This window comes from Peromyscus maniculatus, chromosome 23, assembly GCF_049852395.1.
Source record: "Peromyscus maniculatus bairdii isolate BWxNUB_F1_BW_parent chromosome 23, HU_Pman_BW_mat_3.1, whole genome shotgun sequence".
Taxonomy (NCBI): domain Eukaryota; kingdom Metazoa; phylum Chordata; class Mammalia; order Rodentia; family Cricetidae; genus Peromyscus; species Peromyscus maniculatus.
This window is the reverse complement of record NC_134874.1, coordinates 53,166,139-53,183,067: the sequence shown is the minus strand read 5'-3', so window position 1 is coordinate 53,183,067 and position 16,929 is coordinate 53,166,139. Positions and strand designations below refer to the sequence as shown.

Here is a 16,929-nt window from a genome sequence, read left to right as displayed (position 1 = left end):
TCTAGGGCTGTATTTGATTTTTATTTATTTATTATCACATTTTTCTGTTTGTTTTGTACAGCTCTACATGTATGGCGTGTCTAAAGAGTGCATAAACATTAACAGCAAAAACGCTGAGTATTTTCAGTTTGACCTTCAGGATTATTTTGGTAAAGAAGATCTGTGTGCTGGAAAGGGCGTTCAGTTGGCAGACGGTGGCTGGCTGATCCCCTCCAATGATGGGAAGGCTGGAAAAGAAGAATTTTATAGGTGCTGTGTGCAGAAAGAGGGTTTCTGTTAGCCTCTCCCTGCCTCCCTCCCCCCCCCTCCCTCCCTCTCTCTCTCCCTCTCTCCCTCTCTTTAATGTACATGAGTGCTCTATCTGTATGTACACCTATAGGCCAGAAGAGGACATCAGATCTCATGAGATGGTTGTGAGCCACCATGTAGTTGCTGGGAATTGAACCCAGGTCCTCTGGAAGAGCAGTCAGTGTGCTCTTAACCTCTGAGTCATCCCTCCGGCCCTCTTTGCTCTCTCCTGTCTTTCTTATGGCTCTGAAACTAAAAAGTCACTAGTCATTTTTTTTTATAATCAGGAATCTTTTAAAGTGTATTTTGGTTCACTAAACATTCTTTTGAAATCTTTTGAAAATTGAATGTGATTTACCCTGGGACTTAATGAAGTGTGTTTTTTTGTTTTTAAATCGGCTATACTTTTATACATTCTAGTAGAAGCAGTTCACTGTGGGTGTCCTTGCGGTACCCCACTTGTGTCCTTTCCTCTTTCACGCGGTGGTTTGATACATGGTGAGAGGACAAGCGCCAGTGCTCACCTCGGCAGCACACACACTAAAGTTGGGACGGTACAGAGATGAGCGTGGCCCTGCACCAGGATGACACACAGATGCAGGAGCATTATGAGAGGGATCACAATACAGGATGTGAAATCCACAAAGAATCAATAAAAATTTTTAAGTGAAAATTTTTTTTTAAAAAGCACTAAAATGTAAACAGAAATATTTCAGTATCGGTACATAATTAGCAAATCTCAGCACTTAGACATCAACAGCTTAGTTGTACAGTATTGCTTCCCGGTGTATACTCACAAAAGCTTACTGCGTGCTTTTGCAGAAGAGACAAGCGACGGCTGTGGAATCCGATAGCATTCTGTGCTTTTATTGTCCTGTGTGTTTCTTTGTGCAGGGCTCTGTGTGACACTCCAGGTGTGGACCCAAAGCTGCTCTCGAGCGCCTGGGTCTCCAATCACTACAGGTGGATTGTGTGGAAACTGGCAGCTATGGAGTTTGCTTTTCCTAAGGAATTTGCCAACAGATGCCTAAACCCAGAAAGAGTGCTGCTTCAGCTAAAATACAGGCAAGTTGAAAGTGACGGTGTCGTGCAGTGTGCAGGTTCCTGTGCAGCCTGTGACTGCCATCTCAAAGATGGCGCATACACCAGTTGTGAGTGACAGCCCCACTTAAGGAAACTGTTCGTATGCCTCGATTTCCCCTTTCTCCCACCCTCTCTTTGACCTCTTCACATGGGAATTACTAATTTGATCCAAAATTTAAAGATTGTTAATAAAACATTTTTGTCTTCAGTATTCTCATTTTAACGATAAAAAACAGTATGTCGCTGGGCGGTGGTGGCGCACGCCTTTAATCCCAGCACTTGGGAGGCAGAGGCAGAGGCAGGAGGATCTTTGTGAGTTGAAGGCTAGCCTGGGCTACAAAGTGAGTTCCAGAACAGGCACCAAACTACACAGAGAAACCCTGTCTCGAAAAACAAAACAAAACAAACCAGTATGTCTAGCTACATTTTTTTTTCTTTTGGTTTTTTAAAGATAGGCTTTCTCTGTCTAGCCCTGGCTGTCCTGGAACTCACTTTATAGACCAGGCTGGCCTTGAACTCAGAAATCCACCTGCCTCTGCTTCCCAAGTGCTGAGATTAAAGGTTTGTACCACCATTGCCTGCCTTCTAGCTTAATTCTTTTTTCTTTCTTTTTTGGTTTTTTGAGACAGGGTTTCTCTGTGTAGCTTTGCGCCTTTCCTGGAACTCGCTTTGGAGACCAGGCTGGCCTCAAACTCATAGAGATCTGCCTGCCTCTGCCTCCCGGGGGTGCTGGGATTAAAGGCGTATGCCGCCACCGCCACCACCTGGCTAGCTTAATTCTTAAAATTATCTTTTCAGTATTTCTTTGATGAAATATATATAGTGGCTTTTTTTTTTTTTTTGCAACAGGGTTTCTATGTGTAACAGTACTCGTCCTGGAACTCACTCTGTAGACCAGGCTGACCTTGAACTCAGAGATTGGCCTGCCTCTGCCTCCTGAGAGCTGGGACTAAAGATGTACATCACCATGCCTGGCTTGATGAACTAATTTTTAAGAATATTTATTCATTCGTGAGTGCACCTGGGTGTACCCATGTGCTCATATGCATGTGTGGATGTGCCCTCCTGTATGTATGCATGAGGCAGAAGAAGGCATCCAGTGCCCTCCACTCGCATGCTCTGCCTGGTCCTGTGAGGCGGGGTCTCCCTGAACCTGGAGCTCATGTTTTCTTGGCTAGTCTGGAAGCCAGCAATCCCTGGCAATCCCCCTGTCTCCAGCCACCTCAGAGCTGGGGTTACCGGCACGTATCTACACCAGCCTGTTGTGTGGGTGCTAGGTCCTAAACTCTGGTCCTCATGATAGTGCCACAAGCTCTAACTGCCATGTTGTGTCTCCAGCCCAATGAGCCCACTACCTCTCAGGTATTCAGTGGCTTTGTTACAGTGAGACCCCGGGGGTACAATTCCTAAAATCAGCATTTTCGTTTCATCTCCAGATATGATGTGGAAATTGACAACAGCAGCAGATCGGCTCTAAAGAAGATCCTGGAAAGGGATGATACAGCCGCGAAAACACTGGTCCTCTGTGTTTCTGACGTCCTTTCACCAAGCACAAGTGTGTCTGAAGCCTCAGCCAGTAAAACCAGTGGTGCCGATCCCAGGAGCCTAGACACGATTGAAGTCACGGACGGGTGGTATGCCGTCAAGGCCCAGCTGGACCCTCCACTTGTGGCTCTTGTGAGGAGCGGGAGACTGGCTGTGGGTCAGAAGATCATTACCTACGGGGCAGAGCTGGTGGGCTCTCCTGATGCCTGTGCACCTCTGGAAGCCCCGGACTCTCTTAGGCTAAAGGTAAATTAAACTACTGCACATCTGGGCAAGAACCAGCCTGTGAGTCCGGTATAGTCTGGAGAGGCAATTAACTGAAATGTGTTTGCTTTTGACATAAAGGATAGCATCTCTTGACAGTGTACTGGTAATATAAGAAGCAAATTTTACTAAGACTTTTCACTGGCTAAGGGAGGCAGAGCTATTTCTTGAGCTAAATGCAGTTACAGTTACTGAATAAGAGTCAGTCTTGTTCCAGAGTCGAGTGAGGTACCTGTGCTCCTGTCTCTCGCGGCACTGGGATTCCAAGTACCTGCCTCCACTCCCCGCGTTTTCAATGGTTCTGGAGCTAAAACTCAGATCCTCATGCGGACAGGGCAAGCGCCTTACCAATGAGCCACCCGATAACCTATTTTTCTATTAAAAATACTTAATAATAACATTGATGTTTTGTAGCAGAAGTGATTGCGCATGTGCGTGCGTGCGTGCGTGTGTGCATGTGTGTGTGTGTGTGTACGCACATACACACACGTGTATGCATTCGTGTGTTGCTAGGGAATCAGATCCTGCACATGCTAGGCAAGTCTCTGAGGTACACCCCAAGCTCCAGTAGGAACATTCTTGAGAAGTGTGTGTTGAACTATTTTCCTTTGTGTATAGTTTTTCTGCTTACTCGCTTTTTTTTAACCAGTCATCTTTATGAGATAATTAAAAGTGAATTTTTTAAAAAGTTTATTTTCTGAGTATGAGTGTTCTGCCTGCCTGCGTACCATATGCATGCAGCTCCCTCAGAGGCCAGAAGAGGAAATTGGATCCCCTCTGCCAAAGCAGCAAATACTCTTAACTGCTGGACCACCTTTTTACCACCACACACACACACACACACACACACACAAGTGGATTTTTGTGTTTGTTTGTTTCCGAGACAGGGTTTCTCTGTAGCCCTGGCTGTCCTGGAACTCACTCTGTAGCCCAGGCTGACCTCGATCTCACAGAGATCCGCCTGCCTCTGCCTCCCGAGTGTTGGCATTAAAGGCGTGCGCCGCCCCCGCCAGCTCAAGTGAACGTTGTCAAACCGTCCCAAAAGACCCAGAGCTGTGGAGTAGAATCCGTATGTCTTTAACTTCCGCTCTTGAACTCGTGCAGATTTCCGCCAACAGCACACGGCCCGCTCGCTGGCACAGCAAGCTGGGGTTCTTTCGCGACCCCAGGCCTTTCCCTCTGCCCTTGTCATCACTGTTCTGTGACGGAGGAAGCGTCGGCTGCGTGGACGTCGTCGTTCAGAGAGTGTACCCTCTGCAGGTATGGCGCGGTTAGGAGCTTACCGGGTGGTGTCTTTCCTTACGAGAGTCTGAATCTTCCTTCCTGTTTTCAATACGTTGTCAGTGGGTGGAGAAGACGGCCTCTGGGTTGTACGTATTTCGTACCGAGAGGGAAGAGGAGAAGGAGGCGGTGAGGTTTGCAGGGGCCCAGCAGAAGAAACTGGAGGCCTTGTTCACCAGAGTCCAGGCGGAGTTTAAAGACCGTGAAGGTAAACTGGGCTTCGGGTTACAAATTGTCGTTTCTCACAACGTTTTATAACTGCGTGAATTCTTATTGGTAATGGATGCTTTTTTAATTCTGCATCTGATTTTTTTAACCTACAAAACATCATACATGTGCAGAAATTAAAACTGAACTGACCCTGACTACTGTCATTGCTGCTTTGAGAACTGAGCTTTTAGGTAATTGTCGGAGACGGTGAAAGGGGACAGCATTTTTCAGGGTCCTTAAATAAGTTCTCTCTCTCTCTCTCTCTCTCTCTCTCTCTCTCTCTCTCTCTCTCTCTCTCTCTCTTTCTCTGTCTCTCTCTCTCCCTGTCTCTCTCTTTCTCTTTCTCTCTCTCTCTTTCTCTTTCTCTCTCCCTCTCTCTGTCTCTCTCTTTCTCTCTCTCCCTTTCTCTCTGTCTCTGTCTCTCTCCTTCTCTCTCCCTGTCTCTCTCTCTTTCTCTTTCTCTCTCCTCTCTTTTCTGTCTCTCTCCCCCTCTCTCCCTCTCTCTCCCTCTCTCTCCCTCTCTCTCCCTCTCTCTCCCTCTCTCTCTCTCTCTCTCTCTGTCTCTCTCTCTCTCTCTCTTGTGCACGCGCATGCGCTCTCCTTTAGCGGCAGATCTTACAAAGCTGATGAACCTGGCCTTGTACTCTGGCTCAGGCAGTCCTTCGACTTTTGATCCTCCTGCCTCAGCCTCCAGAGTAGCTGGGGTGCAGGCCTGCCCCCAGGCATGAATTCATAAGCTAGGTTTCAGTATCTAGGGAATTCTGGTGGAGGACAAGGGTAGCCCAGAGGAGGCGGCCGGACTAGTGTCCTCCGGGTCCCGCCGTGCTTCTTCCTCAGCGCTTGTCCCGCTCTGCACCAGCGTGTGTCATTGAAGTTGGGAGTGTCCGAGGAACAGAACTCCAGGAACTAGGTAGGGCTCCTTCCCCCACATCGACCTTTATGCATAAACGACTCAAAGTTCCCTCTTCCAGTCACCTTTGTGTTGCCAAAGATCTTGTTTCCGTGTGTTTCCTCAGAATTTTCCTGTAGGTGTACTGTGTGTGGATCTGTAGGAAGGTTAGGGGCTGGAGAGACGCCTCGGTAGCTAAGAGCCCTTCCTGCTCCTGCAGAGAACCTGAGCTCACTTCCCAGCACCCACAACCACAGACAGCTCCAGCTCCAGGGGTCCCAGGACTCTCGTGGTGTGGCACTCCACACAGGTGTCATGCTTCCATAGAAACACTCATCACATACTCAAGCAAAGTTTTAAAACAGAGATTGGATTTCCACTATCTTACATATTTAAAATTATCACCAGATTATACTGTTTTCCTGAATAAGTAAATCAATATGAGACACAAGTTATTTAAATTACAAGTTACAAATTAATCTATTTCCATAAACCCCTGTGCATGACGTTGTAACCGAGAATGCGCCAGTTTCTTTTCTCTCTCTCTCTCTTTTTTTAACAAGGAAACTTTTAGTGGATAGGTGGTTTTTAAAGTATTTTTTTATTCCATTCATCCATTGATTGTGTGTGCATGTCACACACGTGTCACATTGATTGTGTATGCATGTCACGCACGTGTCCAGAAGAAGTAAGGGACAGCTTACGGTCAGCTCTCTCTGCCTCGTGGGCTCTGGGGATCGGACCAGGTTGGCAGGCTTGGTAACGGGTACCATCACCGGCTGGGCCTTCCCGCCGCTCTTGGTGGCCGTTGATTACCTGTTCTCTCTCTCTGGGTGTTTTTGCTTGACTTTGTAGTTTCGCTCCTAAGGTCTGGGTTTAGCCAGTCAAAGCTGCTTCCTTCCTCCCAGAAGACAGAGCCCAGCAGCGTGTGCCATCCCGTGCACTCACCAGGCAGCAGGTCCACGCTCTGCAGGACGGGGCGGAGCTCTATGCAGCAGTGCAGAGCGCAGCAGACCCGGAGCACCTTGAGGTGAGGAAGGGCCGGGGACTGGCTTCAGTCCCCAGCCCTGGGAAACTGTGCTCACGCTGGCCGTTACAGCAAGGCCATGTTGACATGCTGCTACATCACCTTTCCGGATGACTCCTGTGGCAAGTTTCTGATTCTGTATTAAATGAGAATAAAAAGTTTTATGAGTTTCATATATTAAAACAACATGGTTTAAAATGCCAGGCAGAAGGCCAGAGAGAGGCTCAGAGGGCAAAGGCTCCTGCCGCCAACCCGACAGCCTGGGTGCAGTCCCTGGGACCCATGTGGCGGGAGGAGAGAATCAACTCCTGCCAGTTTTCCTCTGACCTGTACACACCCAAAATAAACACACACACACACACACACACACACACACACACACACACACACACACACATATTTTAGCCAGCTGTGTGGCACATGTTTGTGTTCCAAGAACTCTGGGGACCGAAAGGCAGGCTGGCAAGATATGTGCCTGGGAGACACAGCAAAATTCTGTCTGGAGAGATGGCTTAGTGGTTAAGAATGCTCAGAGCCTTATAGAGGACCCAAATTGGTCCCCAGCACCCAGCCATTTGAAGTGTAGGTGTGCCACTTAGTGGTTAAAGACCACTAAGTGTTCGGGGTCTGTCACAAGGGCACAGGTAGTGTGAGGTCCCTAAGAGCCTGGTGTGATCAAATGAAGAGTTGGCACACACCTTCAGCTGGGTCAGGTCTGTTGCTTCTCATATAAGGCAGCCCAGTTGGGGGAGGCAGGATTGCCATTGTGGCTACCCCTGATGTTTTCAATGGTCACAGGGTTGTTTCAGTGAAGAGCAGCTGAGAACCTTGAACAACCACAGACAAATGTTGAACGATAAGAAACAAGCACAGATCCAGTCCGAGTTCCAGAAGGCCTTGGAGGCCGCTGAGCAAGAGGAGGGCCTATCAAGGGATGTTACACCTGTGTGGAAGCTGCGTGTGACAAGCTACGAGGGAGAGGAAAAATCATGTGAGTGTGCAAAGTTCGTGTTTTGTTTTGTTTGATCAGTTTTGTTAAGTTAAAAAGTGAGCTTATGCTGGGTGGTGGCGCACACCTTTCATCCCGGCACTCAGGAGGCAAAGGCAGGTGGATCTCTGTGAGTTCGAGGCCAGCCTGGGCTACAGACATTCAAGACTACACAAAGAAACCATGGCTTGAAAAATCAAAAAAAGGCCTACAAATGGCAAGTGAAATATAAATTCACGTGTATCAAGTGAGTAAAATGGGCTGTGAGCACCCACAGAGCAGGAGAACCCTTGGGTCTTCACCAAATGCTTCAGCAAATGGTCACCAGTGTGCCTGTCATGTCCTCTCTCTCTCTCTGAACAGCTCTGTTGAGTATCTGGCGTCCGTCATCAGACCTACAGTCCCTGTTAACAGAAGGAAAGAGATACAGAATTTATCATCTTGCAGTATCGAAATCTAGGAGTAAATTTGAACGACTTAGCATCCAGTTAACAGCTACGAAAAGAACTCAGTATCAGCAGCTACCGGTCTGTACCTCTCCTTCCGTTTTGATAAATGCATAGCCCTTCCCGGAGTCTCGGCACGCTGACTGTCCGTTCTGTTTCCCGCAGGCTGCCAGTGAAACCTTAGCCCAGGTTTACCAGCCCAGGGAGCCCCTTCACTTCAGCAGACTGTTAGAGCCGGCCTTTCGGCCTCCTTGTTCTGAAGTGGACCTTGTAGGAGTTGTGGTCTCTGTTGTAAAGACAGCAGGTAATGTACAGTGCGTTTAATGGAGTCTTTTGTTGATTCTCTCGAAGAACATTGCCTGTCAAGCTGTAGAAACTAGTGGGGCTACACTGTGTGGGGATGTGAAAGTGACCTTCGTGGTCGCTGGTGTGTGTTTCTCTGTATGTGTGTGGGTGTGCCGGCAGAGTGTGGGGGTCAGAGGACAACCTATAGGAGTCTGCTCTCTTCCTCCATGGGGCCTGAGATCAGCAGGCTTGATGGCTGAGTACCTTTACCCACAGAGCCATCCTGTTGGCCATTAGCCTCTTTGCTTTTCTGTTCGTTTTGTTTTGTCTTTTTTGAGACAGGGTTTCTCTGTGTAGTTTTCGTTCCTGTCCTGGAACTTGCTCTGTAGACCCGGCTGGCCTTGAACTCACAGAGATCCGCCTGCCTCTGCCTCCCGAGTGCTGGGATCAAAGGCGTGCGCCACCACCGCCCGGCCCTCTTTTCTTAATAAAAAGCAATTCTAGTATTTAAAGAGGAGGCTTCTGTTCTGTTCTGTGCTGTTTAACTTTGTAGAGTTTTTGTTGTTGTTGTTTTGTTTTAGTAACTATCATCAAATAATTATATTTAGCGGAACATTTAAACCTCCAGTCTCTTCAGCTTTTAGTATTCTCCAACATCTTGGCTGGATTCTTCTCTCTTACTTGTTTGTGTGTTTGCTTTTGTTTGTTTTGTAGCTCTGGGGATCAAACTGAAGGCTCACAATGTTAGGCAGTTTTTTTTTTTTTTTTTTTTTTTTGGTTTTTTGAGACAGGATTTCTCTGTGTAGCTTTGCGCCTTTCCTGGAACTCACATGGTAGCCCAGGCTGGCCTCGAACTCACAGAGATCCACCTGCCTCTGCCTCCCGAGTGCTGGGATTAAAGGCGTGTGCCACCACTGCCGGCACTAGGCAGATGTTTTTACCGTGAACTCCGTCCCGCCCTGTCTTATTGTGTGTTTATCTACAAAGCTGTTTCCTTTCCTACAGAAGTGCTGCACAGATGTCAGAGTCCCGCCGCCATCTCTGGAGGCACAGCCTTCCACTTCTTCACCGGCTGTTGTATCCAGACCCCTCGGCCTGAGCTCCTGGCTCTCCCATTGCACTCCAGCCATGTGACATGGTCTGGTTGCAGTCTCTGAGGCTGCACTCACTGTTCCACGGACAGCCACGGTGGCTTTCGGTGCCTTCATGTGGCTGGTCAAGTGTGGCCTGTGAGAGACCCTTCCTACCAGGAGCAGTGTCCGGTTCTCTCCCAAACCAGCACTCTGTCTGCCTTCTGTTCCTCCTGGGCACTGCTCAGCATCTAACAGCGTCCCCCACACACCCGTGGGACGGGACCTGTAGAAACAGGGCACGTCTCCCACTCTTAAAGCAGTGGTGCATGCCGGGTGGCAGTGGCGCACGCCTTTAATCCCAGCACTCGGGAGGCAGAGGCAGACTGATCTCGTGAGTTCAAGGCCAGCCTGGGCTACAGAGCGAGATCCAGGACAGGAACAAAAACTACACAGAGAAACCCTGTCTCAAAAAGACAAAACAAAACAAAACAAAAAAACCCACAAACAATAACAACAACAACAAAGCAGTGCATGGTGTAGGACAGGCTCTTTCTTCAGTGCTGGCTGTCAGTTTCCCATTCCGCCCTTCTCTGGCAGCTCACTAGCCTTTCTGTTGTATTGGTGTTTTGTTCTGTTTTGAAGTCCCCCGAAGAGAAAGCGCCCTCAGCTAAGCATTTCTCAGCCCTGACGCAGCTTCCGAGAGTTCTCTTTCCGCGGCATACTCAGTGCTCTTGTGTCTCTGTGCCTGCCTGTCTCCTCTTTGGGAGCCCCAACCGCCCGCCTGCCCGCCTCGGGAGTGCCAAGTGTCTTGTGTGACAGGACATATTTCTGCTTTCATTTGGCTCTTTTCATTGTATTTCCTGCCTATCCATTATGACCGCAGCGGCCTCTGTGTCCTTCATCTTGCTTTCTGCATACACTGTGTGCATCTTGATCATTTCCCGGGCGTGGATCTGGCCCGTTGTGCTGTCAGCTTCTTAGGTCCTGCCGGCTCCTCTCCATCTTACAGATCTGGTTGTTATCTCCAGTCCAGAGGCTTTGTAGTGACTGTGGCCTGAAGCTCCAGAGCAGAGTCACTTGTGAAAACTGTAGGAATTTTCTTGTTTTGGGGGTGTGTGGGGGCGTTCTTTATGGGTTATGTTCTGTGTGTCTCTGTGCTTGCTGGCCCTTCCTTCCCCTTTTCTTCCCTCCTTCCCTCCTGTGTTTATTGATGTGGGCTTTTCTCTGGCTGCTGTCTTACTAAGCCACATTGCCATGTCAGTCCCTGTCATCGGGTCCCCCGTGTCTGCACACCTTTGATTGTGACAGAGGGTGGGCGGCTCATTGCACCCCGGCAGTGCTTCTTGAGTGAGTGGTACATGCCGGTGCACAGCAGCTGAGGACCCCTTCCCAGGAGCGCTCTGGTGGGGAGACTCCGGACAAAGACAACCATGTGAGTGCCCCAGGGAAGGAAGGGCTGAGGGCGGAAGAAGAGCCTTCAGAAGAGACCTCACTGACATTTGTCTTGGACCCGAAGAAGCTGAGAGGGAAGCATGTGACTGGGACAGCTTCCCAGGAAGGCCGAGCCAGACCTGTAAGCTTTGGCCGAGAGGGTGAGGCAGGGAAGAGCCAGGTTGTGTCGGGGACACACACACACACACACACACACACACACACACACACGCACACACGCACACACGCACACACGCAGAGGTCAGAGGACGAGACAACTTTACGGAGATGGTTCTTTCTGTACTCCTTGATGCTGGGCTCAGACCGCCAGGCTTGCGCAGCAATCGCTGTGACCTAAGGAGCCGTCTTGCTGGCTCTCTTGTATGTATTTTAACTTTTACTTAAAGGCTGATGGGAGGTCATGGGAAGGTTTCAAGTACAGGAAGGACAGCTTTGACCTTTTCACATATTACCTGAACTATATTACATTGGAAATTGGATATAGAGGGCATGAGTACAAACAGGGACTCCAGGAGGAAGCCATGGTGGAGAATCTAGGCAGGGGAGGGGGAGGAAACCGACAAAAACCATGGGCGTGGCGAGCAGCAGACCCTGGTTACACTCTGAAGGTGGAGGAAAGTGTGCGGTGTCCAAGCCGTGGAAGACTGGAATTGCCACTCGCTGAAAAGGAAGACCTTGAAAACAACCCATGGGGAACATGGTTTGCAAGTGGAGTCTCAGCCGCATGAGAAGCTTCTGAGGACAGCTGTGTTTACAGACATCTGCTTGGGGCAGTGGTCAGAGCTGAAGATACAATTTTAGTGCCATCGGTACTGGTGAGATGCAAAGCCAGGAGACTGAATGAGGTCACAACCATCGGTACCAGTGAGATGCAAAGCCAGGAGACTGAATGAGATCACAACCATCGGTACCAGTGAGATGCAAAGCCAGGAGACTGAATGAGGTCACAACCATCGGTACCAGTGAGATGCAAAGCCAGGAGATTGAATGAGGTCACAACCATCGGTACCAGTGAGATGCAAAGCCAGGAGACTGAATGAGATCATGACTGTCAGTACCAGTGAGGTGCAAAGCCAGGAGACTGAATGAGGTCACAACCATCGGTACCAGTGAGATGCAAAGCCAGGAGATTGAATGAGGTCACAACCATCGGTACACCAGTGAGATGCAAAGCCAGGAGACTGAATGAGGTCGCTCTGAGGCGACTAAGAAGAGACAGAGGACTCAGTTTGACACTTGGATGGGGCAGACAGAAAAGAAGCAGTGCTCTGTGTGGTGAAGCCTGTCGGAAGCACTGGTGTGAGGGGAGGAGCAAGACTTGGCAGTTGGATTTCAAGGGCATCGTGGAAGAGCCCTTTCCTCGAAGAGAGGGACTGGCTGACTGAGTAGGAAAGGAAGCAGGGGAATAGAGATGGCGGCTGTGGTTCCTTTGTGCATGTCTTATTCAAAGAGAAGGAAGAGAAAAGCAGCCGTTAGAATCATGATCAGGAGACTAGTTTTCAGATGAAAGTTACAGGCACCCTGAGGGCACGCTGTGCCGAAGAAGCTGAGAGTACAGATGGGCACTGGGCGGTCAGCACGTGATACCTGCTGTCCACACGCTCTGTGATGAGACACGCCTTAGCCAGCAAGGGACAGGCGAAAGGACCTGGGACCACAAATGCAGGAGCTGATGCAGAGGTAGACGTCTGCATAGATTCAAAAAGGCAGGAAATAAATGCCCAAGAAAGTAGGGGAGAGACTGGCCCAGTGCATCCCTGTGCCTGCCCAGGTCCAGGGGAGGAGAGACAGGCCCAGTGCATCCCTGTGCCTGCCCAGGTCCAGGGGAGGAGAGACAGGCCCAGTGCATCCCTGTGCCTGCCCAGGTCCAGGGGAGGAGAGGCAGGCCCAGTGCATCCCTGTGCCTGCCCAGGTCCAGGGGAGGAGAGTCTGGCCCAGTGCATCCCTGTGCCTGCCCAGGTCCAGGGGAGGAGAGTCTGGCCCAGTGCATCCCTGTGCCTGCCCAGGTCCAGGGGAGGAGAGACAGGCCCAGTGCATCCCAAGCCAACCATAGCTCTCCACAAGCCGCCTCCACTTTCTGAGCACATCTTTGCTTTTTGGCAACACACGTTGCTGCCAGTTCATCTGTGTTCTCTGCCACAGTCCTGTATTAACTCTAGTTCCAAATGGGAAGTGATTGTAAAGCTAATAGTCAGAGCCACACAGAAAGCTGCACTCGGGAGAAGCATGTTTCCCTCCTGGGCAACTACCCTGAGTCTGGTCCTCCTTTGCCCTTCTAGGCCTCACCTGTTTGGTTTCTTGTTCAGCTTTCCTCATTTCTTGGCGAGAGAGAGAGAGAGAGAGAGAGAGAGAGAGAGAGAGAGAGAGAGAAAGGAAGGAAGGAAGGAAGGAAGAGTGTGTTTTCTCTGCCTCCTTCCTGTTCTGCAGGTGTCACTGGAGTCTTTCTGGTGTGCTTTTCCCAGTTAGCGCTGTCTTGGGATTGTCTTCATTCTTTTCACAGCTGCTGGATAACCATTGTGTGGGTGCGGCACAGCTACTCCCTCGTGGGAGCTGGTAGGCTTGCTTCCAACGTTTTATAAGTGCAGGCAGTCCTGCCTGAGTGACTGGGTGCAGCCGTCAGCATGGCCCTGGCCCACGTGTATTTTACTGTTACTGGGCATTCAGAGTGGACTGTAGAAGTGAGTGCCGGCTGGAAAGGTGAGACGCACATAGCTCTGCTAGGCAGTGCCACCTGTTCCCCGGAAGGACGGATCAGCTCTGAGCTCTCACCGGCCGTGTATCGGCGCATCTGCTGCCCCGTGGCCTCGCAGTGTTTGCCACTGAAATTTTAGCACCTTCCACAACGGGTCATTCTGGAAATGCTGTTTTCTGTAAACGCAGGGGTTTTTATCTACGTGGACAGACAAGTAGGTCATTGTCCAAGCAACTGTAAAGAAAACGTTGACTTTCTTTTCATTCTAGGTCTTGCTCCTGTGGTCTGCCTGTCAGATGAATCCCTTAATCTAGTAGTGGTCAAGTTTGGGGCCGACCTTAATGAAGACATACAGCCCCGTGTGCTGATCGCTGCGAGCAACCTCCAGTGGCGCCCAGAATCCAGATCAGGGGTACCGGCTTTATTTGCGGGGGACTTTTCCATACTCTCTGCCAGTCCAAAGGAGGCCTACTTCCAGGAGAGAGTCAACAGAATGAAGCAGGCTATCGAGGTGAGGCTAGAGGGTAGGAAGCAGGGACACGGGTGTCTGGAGAGCGCCTTCAGCCCAGGGTTTCCACACATGAGCACAGGTGCTCACTCCCACCCTCCTCCCCTCACCCCTCGGGAGTTGGTTTACACTGAGGGGAGGGCTTGACAGTTGCTGTGGAGTTTTCAGTGTCTCCCCACGCCTGTGACTCCAGAATGTGAGTACCAGCCTCCTCTACAGAGTGAGCACCAGACCCTAGCTAAACAACAAACAAACAAAAATGTGACTCATTCTTTTGTTCTGAACGTTTTATTTCTGAAAGAAAATACTTTCTGAGAACATCCATGTGGGAATTAGCAACTCAGGACACAGCTTTTCCAATTATCCTCTTAGAATATGGACACATTTTACAAGGAGGCAGAACAGAAGCTTTCACATCTGCTTCATGGAGACAGTCCCCAGCGGTCCACCCCGACTAAAGCCTCCGCTCAGGCGCCCTCCACCTGCCCTCCTCTGGAGCTCCTTGCTACAGGAGGCCAGTTCGGGGTAAGTTGTCAGTCTGAGAAGTCATGTTGGGGAGTAACGTGTTCTGGCGAGCACGAGGTGTAACTCAACTGCATTAACCTGTGGCTGGCTGCCGTATGTGGAAATTGTACCTTACTTGTTGAGGTGTGAATGTAAAACTTTGGGAGCAGACTGCGTTGTTGGCAGTCCACGTTCGTGTGGTTGAAAAGCCTTTTGCCTGTCCTGTCCTGTCGCTGGAAGGGCTGCCCGAACATACCATTTCACGCTCAGCTGGCTCATGAAATCATGGTAGGGGTCTGGTTGCCAGGGCTGACTGGACAGGAGGCACAGCCCAGCACCCTACCTCAGTAAGCAGTCCTCACTGCGTACACGAGAGCTGGTGGTAGTCAGACTGGCCAAGGAAAAAGCTAAACGCTGACTAGAGGAGAGAGAGAGACAGAGACTAGAACTCCAGGCAGGCCGCTGTGCCTCGGCAGGGAACGGTGCTTGGGGCTCAGCCTGATGATTGCCCTCTGTGACCGCCCTGGTGGAGTGGAGAACGACTCCCACAGGAAGTCTCCTGACCTCCACAGGTGTGCTGGAGCATGTGAATGCTCGCGTGCACACACACACATGCACAACATGTAAACACGTAAAATAAATCAATGTTCAGAAGAAGAGCAAGAAGTAGTAATTAGGCAGGGTGTGTTCTCAGAGTGATTCTGAGTAGCCTGCATTTTTAGCTTTGTAAGGCTTTGGGAAAGTTAAAGCATAAACGCTGTCATGTGTGTTTTGTTTTTTAATCCTGTATGAGGATCTCTTCATTTTCCTTTTCTAGTCGTTTTTAGATGCTCGTGTGCGAAATTATTTCCTGTGGGGTGGGAATAACAGCGTGAATGTTTTTGATCCCATCTACCCTTCAGCAATTGGATAAGAAAGAATGTGTCCTCTGCTTGTGTTTTTAATGAAAGGTTAAGTTTTATTTTGTTTACATACAAGTACATATTATGATAGGCTCCTTTTTTATGTTTTATAGAGGTTTTCACCTAATAGCGAGCAAAGCTATCTAAGTCCTTTGTCACATTGCACACCAAAAGAGAAGTCCGCATCCCTGGCTCAGGCAGCCCAGATGGTATCAAAGTCTTGTGACGGGGACAGAGAGAGTGAGGACCCAAAAACCTGCAGGAAGAGAAGAGCCTTGGATTTCCTGAGTCGGCTGCCCTTACCTCCCCCGGTCAGTCCCATCTGTACCTTTGTCTCTCCAGCTGCACAGAAGGCTTTTCAGCCGCCACGGAGTCGTGGTGCCAAATGTGCAACACCTAGGGAGGAAAGAGAGCCCCGTCTCCCTCAGAGGAGGGCGCTGCTTCAGAAGGCCAGTGGCGCTTCTCTGCTGGAACATGATTCGGTGGCTGATGAAGAGCTTGCCTTGCTTGATACCCAAGCCCTTGGACCTGGCTCACCAGAAGGAAGTCAACAGGTATTTCCTGGGGACTCTGCAAGGACCCCTGTGCCCCAAGGACAAGAGAGCCCCCAGCCGGCACAGAGGCCAGGCCAGCGTGCAGGACCCAGGTCCAGGAAGGAGTCTGTCTCGGGGACGGCAGAGACTGCGATGACCATGGTGGAAAACTAGCTGTTGAGTCTTAGCCTCCCAGTCTGTAAAGTGTGAACAGTTCCAAACTACACGTGTGTGACCAGACACACATCACAGCACATTCCAGAAGTGTTTGTTTACAGATGTTCTGCCTGCTTCTCTATCTGTGTAACTATTCAGTTGTCTAAAGCTGGCCAGATGTTAACTAATTCAAAAGGCTTTAAATCTTTATGATTAGATTTGAACACTACAAGCATTATTTTACATGCAAAATAAACACACCTTTGCTTTTCACTTGTTTCTCTGACTAAGGTCTCTAAGTACCATCACTTTACTAGTTCATTTGTGGTAGTTGGGTTTCTGTTTTTAAGGGGTTTTTTTTTTTGTGTGTGTGTGTGGGTAACTCCTATGAAATAGTGTCCTTTCACATGCGGTTAGTTCTGCTAGAGTCCGTTCTGTCGGGATGAACAGACATGACGGTGGTGTTTACTTCTGGCAGGGTTTCCTCCTTGTCGGCTTTAGGAACCTTCAAAGTCACTCCTTACTATAATCTGTCAAATTAAATTATCCAGCTGGAAGTCCAGCCGGCCTAACGATGCGCACCTGTCATCCCAGCACAGAGGTAGAGAGACTATTGGGAGTTCCAGGTCATCCTTCACTCCACGGCAAGATCCAGGCGGCCTGCTGTGTAGTGCCCTCCTGACCACAATGCCGACCACAGCGCCGTCTACAGGCAGATGCTCTCACCGAGTTTCTGCCTTCAAGTGTTCTGTCTACTAGTGATTTAAGTTTTGTTCCTAAAATAATTTGGTCTTCCTGTCCTA

At 49.6% G+C, this 16,929-nt stretch overlaps 1 protein-coding gene across 5 annotated transcripts in view; it reads left to right on the top strand.

Moving 5' to 3' along the window:
- Brca2 (BRCA2 DNA repair associated) overlaps nucleotides 1–16,397 on the top strand; it is a 43,090-nt gene extending 26,693 nt beyond the window's left edge. For 4 of the 5 annotated variants that reach the window (XM_076560823.1, XM_016005779.3, XM_016005777.3 and 1 more), the window contains exons 16-27: nucleotides 62–249; nucleotides 1,183–1,353; nucleotides 2,808–3,162; nucleotides 4,285–4,440; nucleotides 4,525–4,669; nucleotides 6,469–6,590; nucleotides 7,386–7,578; nucleotides 7,939–8,102; nucleotides 8,187–8,325; nucleotides 13,793–14,034; nucleotides 14,404–14,556; nucleotides 15,551–16,397. In XM_076560823.1, the coding sequence (XP_076416938.1) occupies nucleotides 62–249; nucleotides 1,183–1,353; nucleotides 2,808–3,162; nucleotides 4,285–4,440; nucleotides 4,525–4,669; nucleotides 6,469–6,590; nucleotides 7,386–7,578; nucleotides 7,939–8,102; nucleotides 8,187–8,325; nucleotides 13,793–14,034; nucleotides 14,404–14,556; nucleotides 15,551–16,144 (2,622 nt within the window). In that variant the 3' untranslated portion in view covers nucleotides 16,145–16,397. The remainder of the gene's footprint in view (nucleotides 1–61; nucleotides 250–1,182; nucleotides 1,354–2,807; nucleotides 3,163–4,284; nucleotides 4,441–4,524; nucleotides 4,670–6,468; nucleotides 6,591–7,385; nucleotides 7,579–7,938; nucleotides 8,103–8,186; nucleotides 8,326–13,792; nucleotides 14,035–14,403; nucleotides 14,557–15,550) is intronic. The other variant, XM_016005778.3, reaches the window with a different exon arrangement.
- The last annotated feature ends 532 nt before the right edge of the window (nucleotides 16,398–16,929 follow it).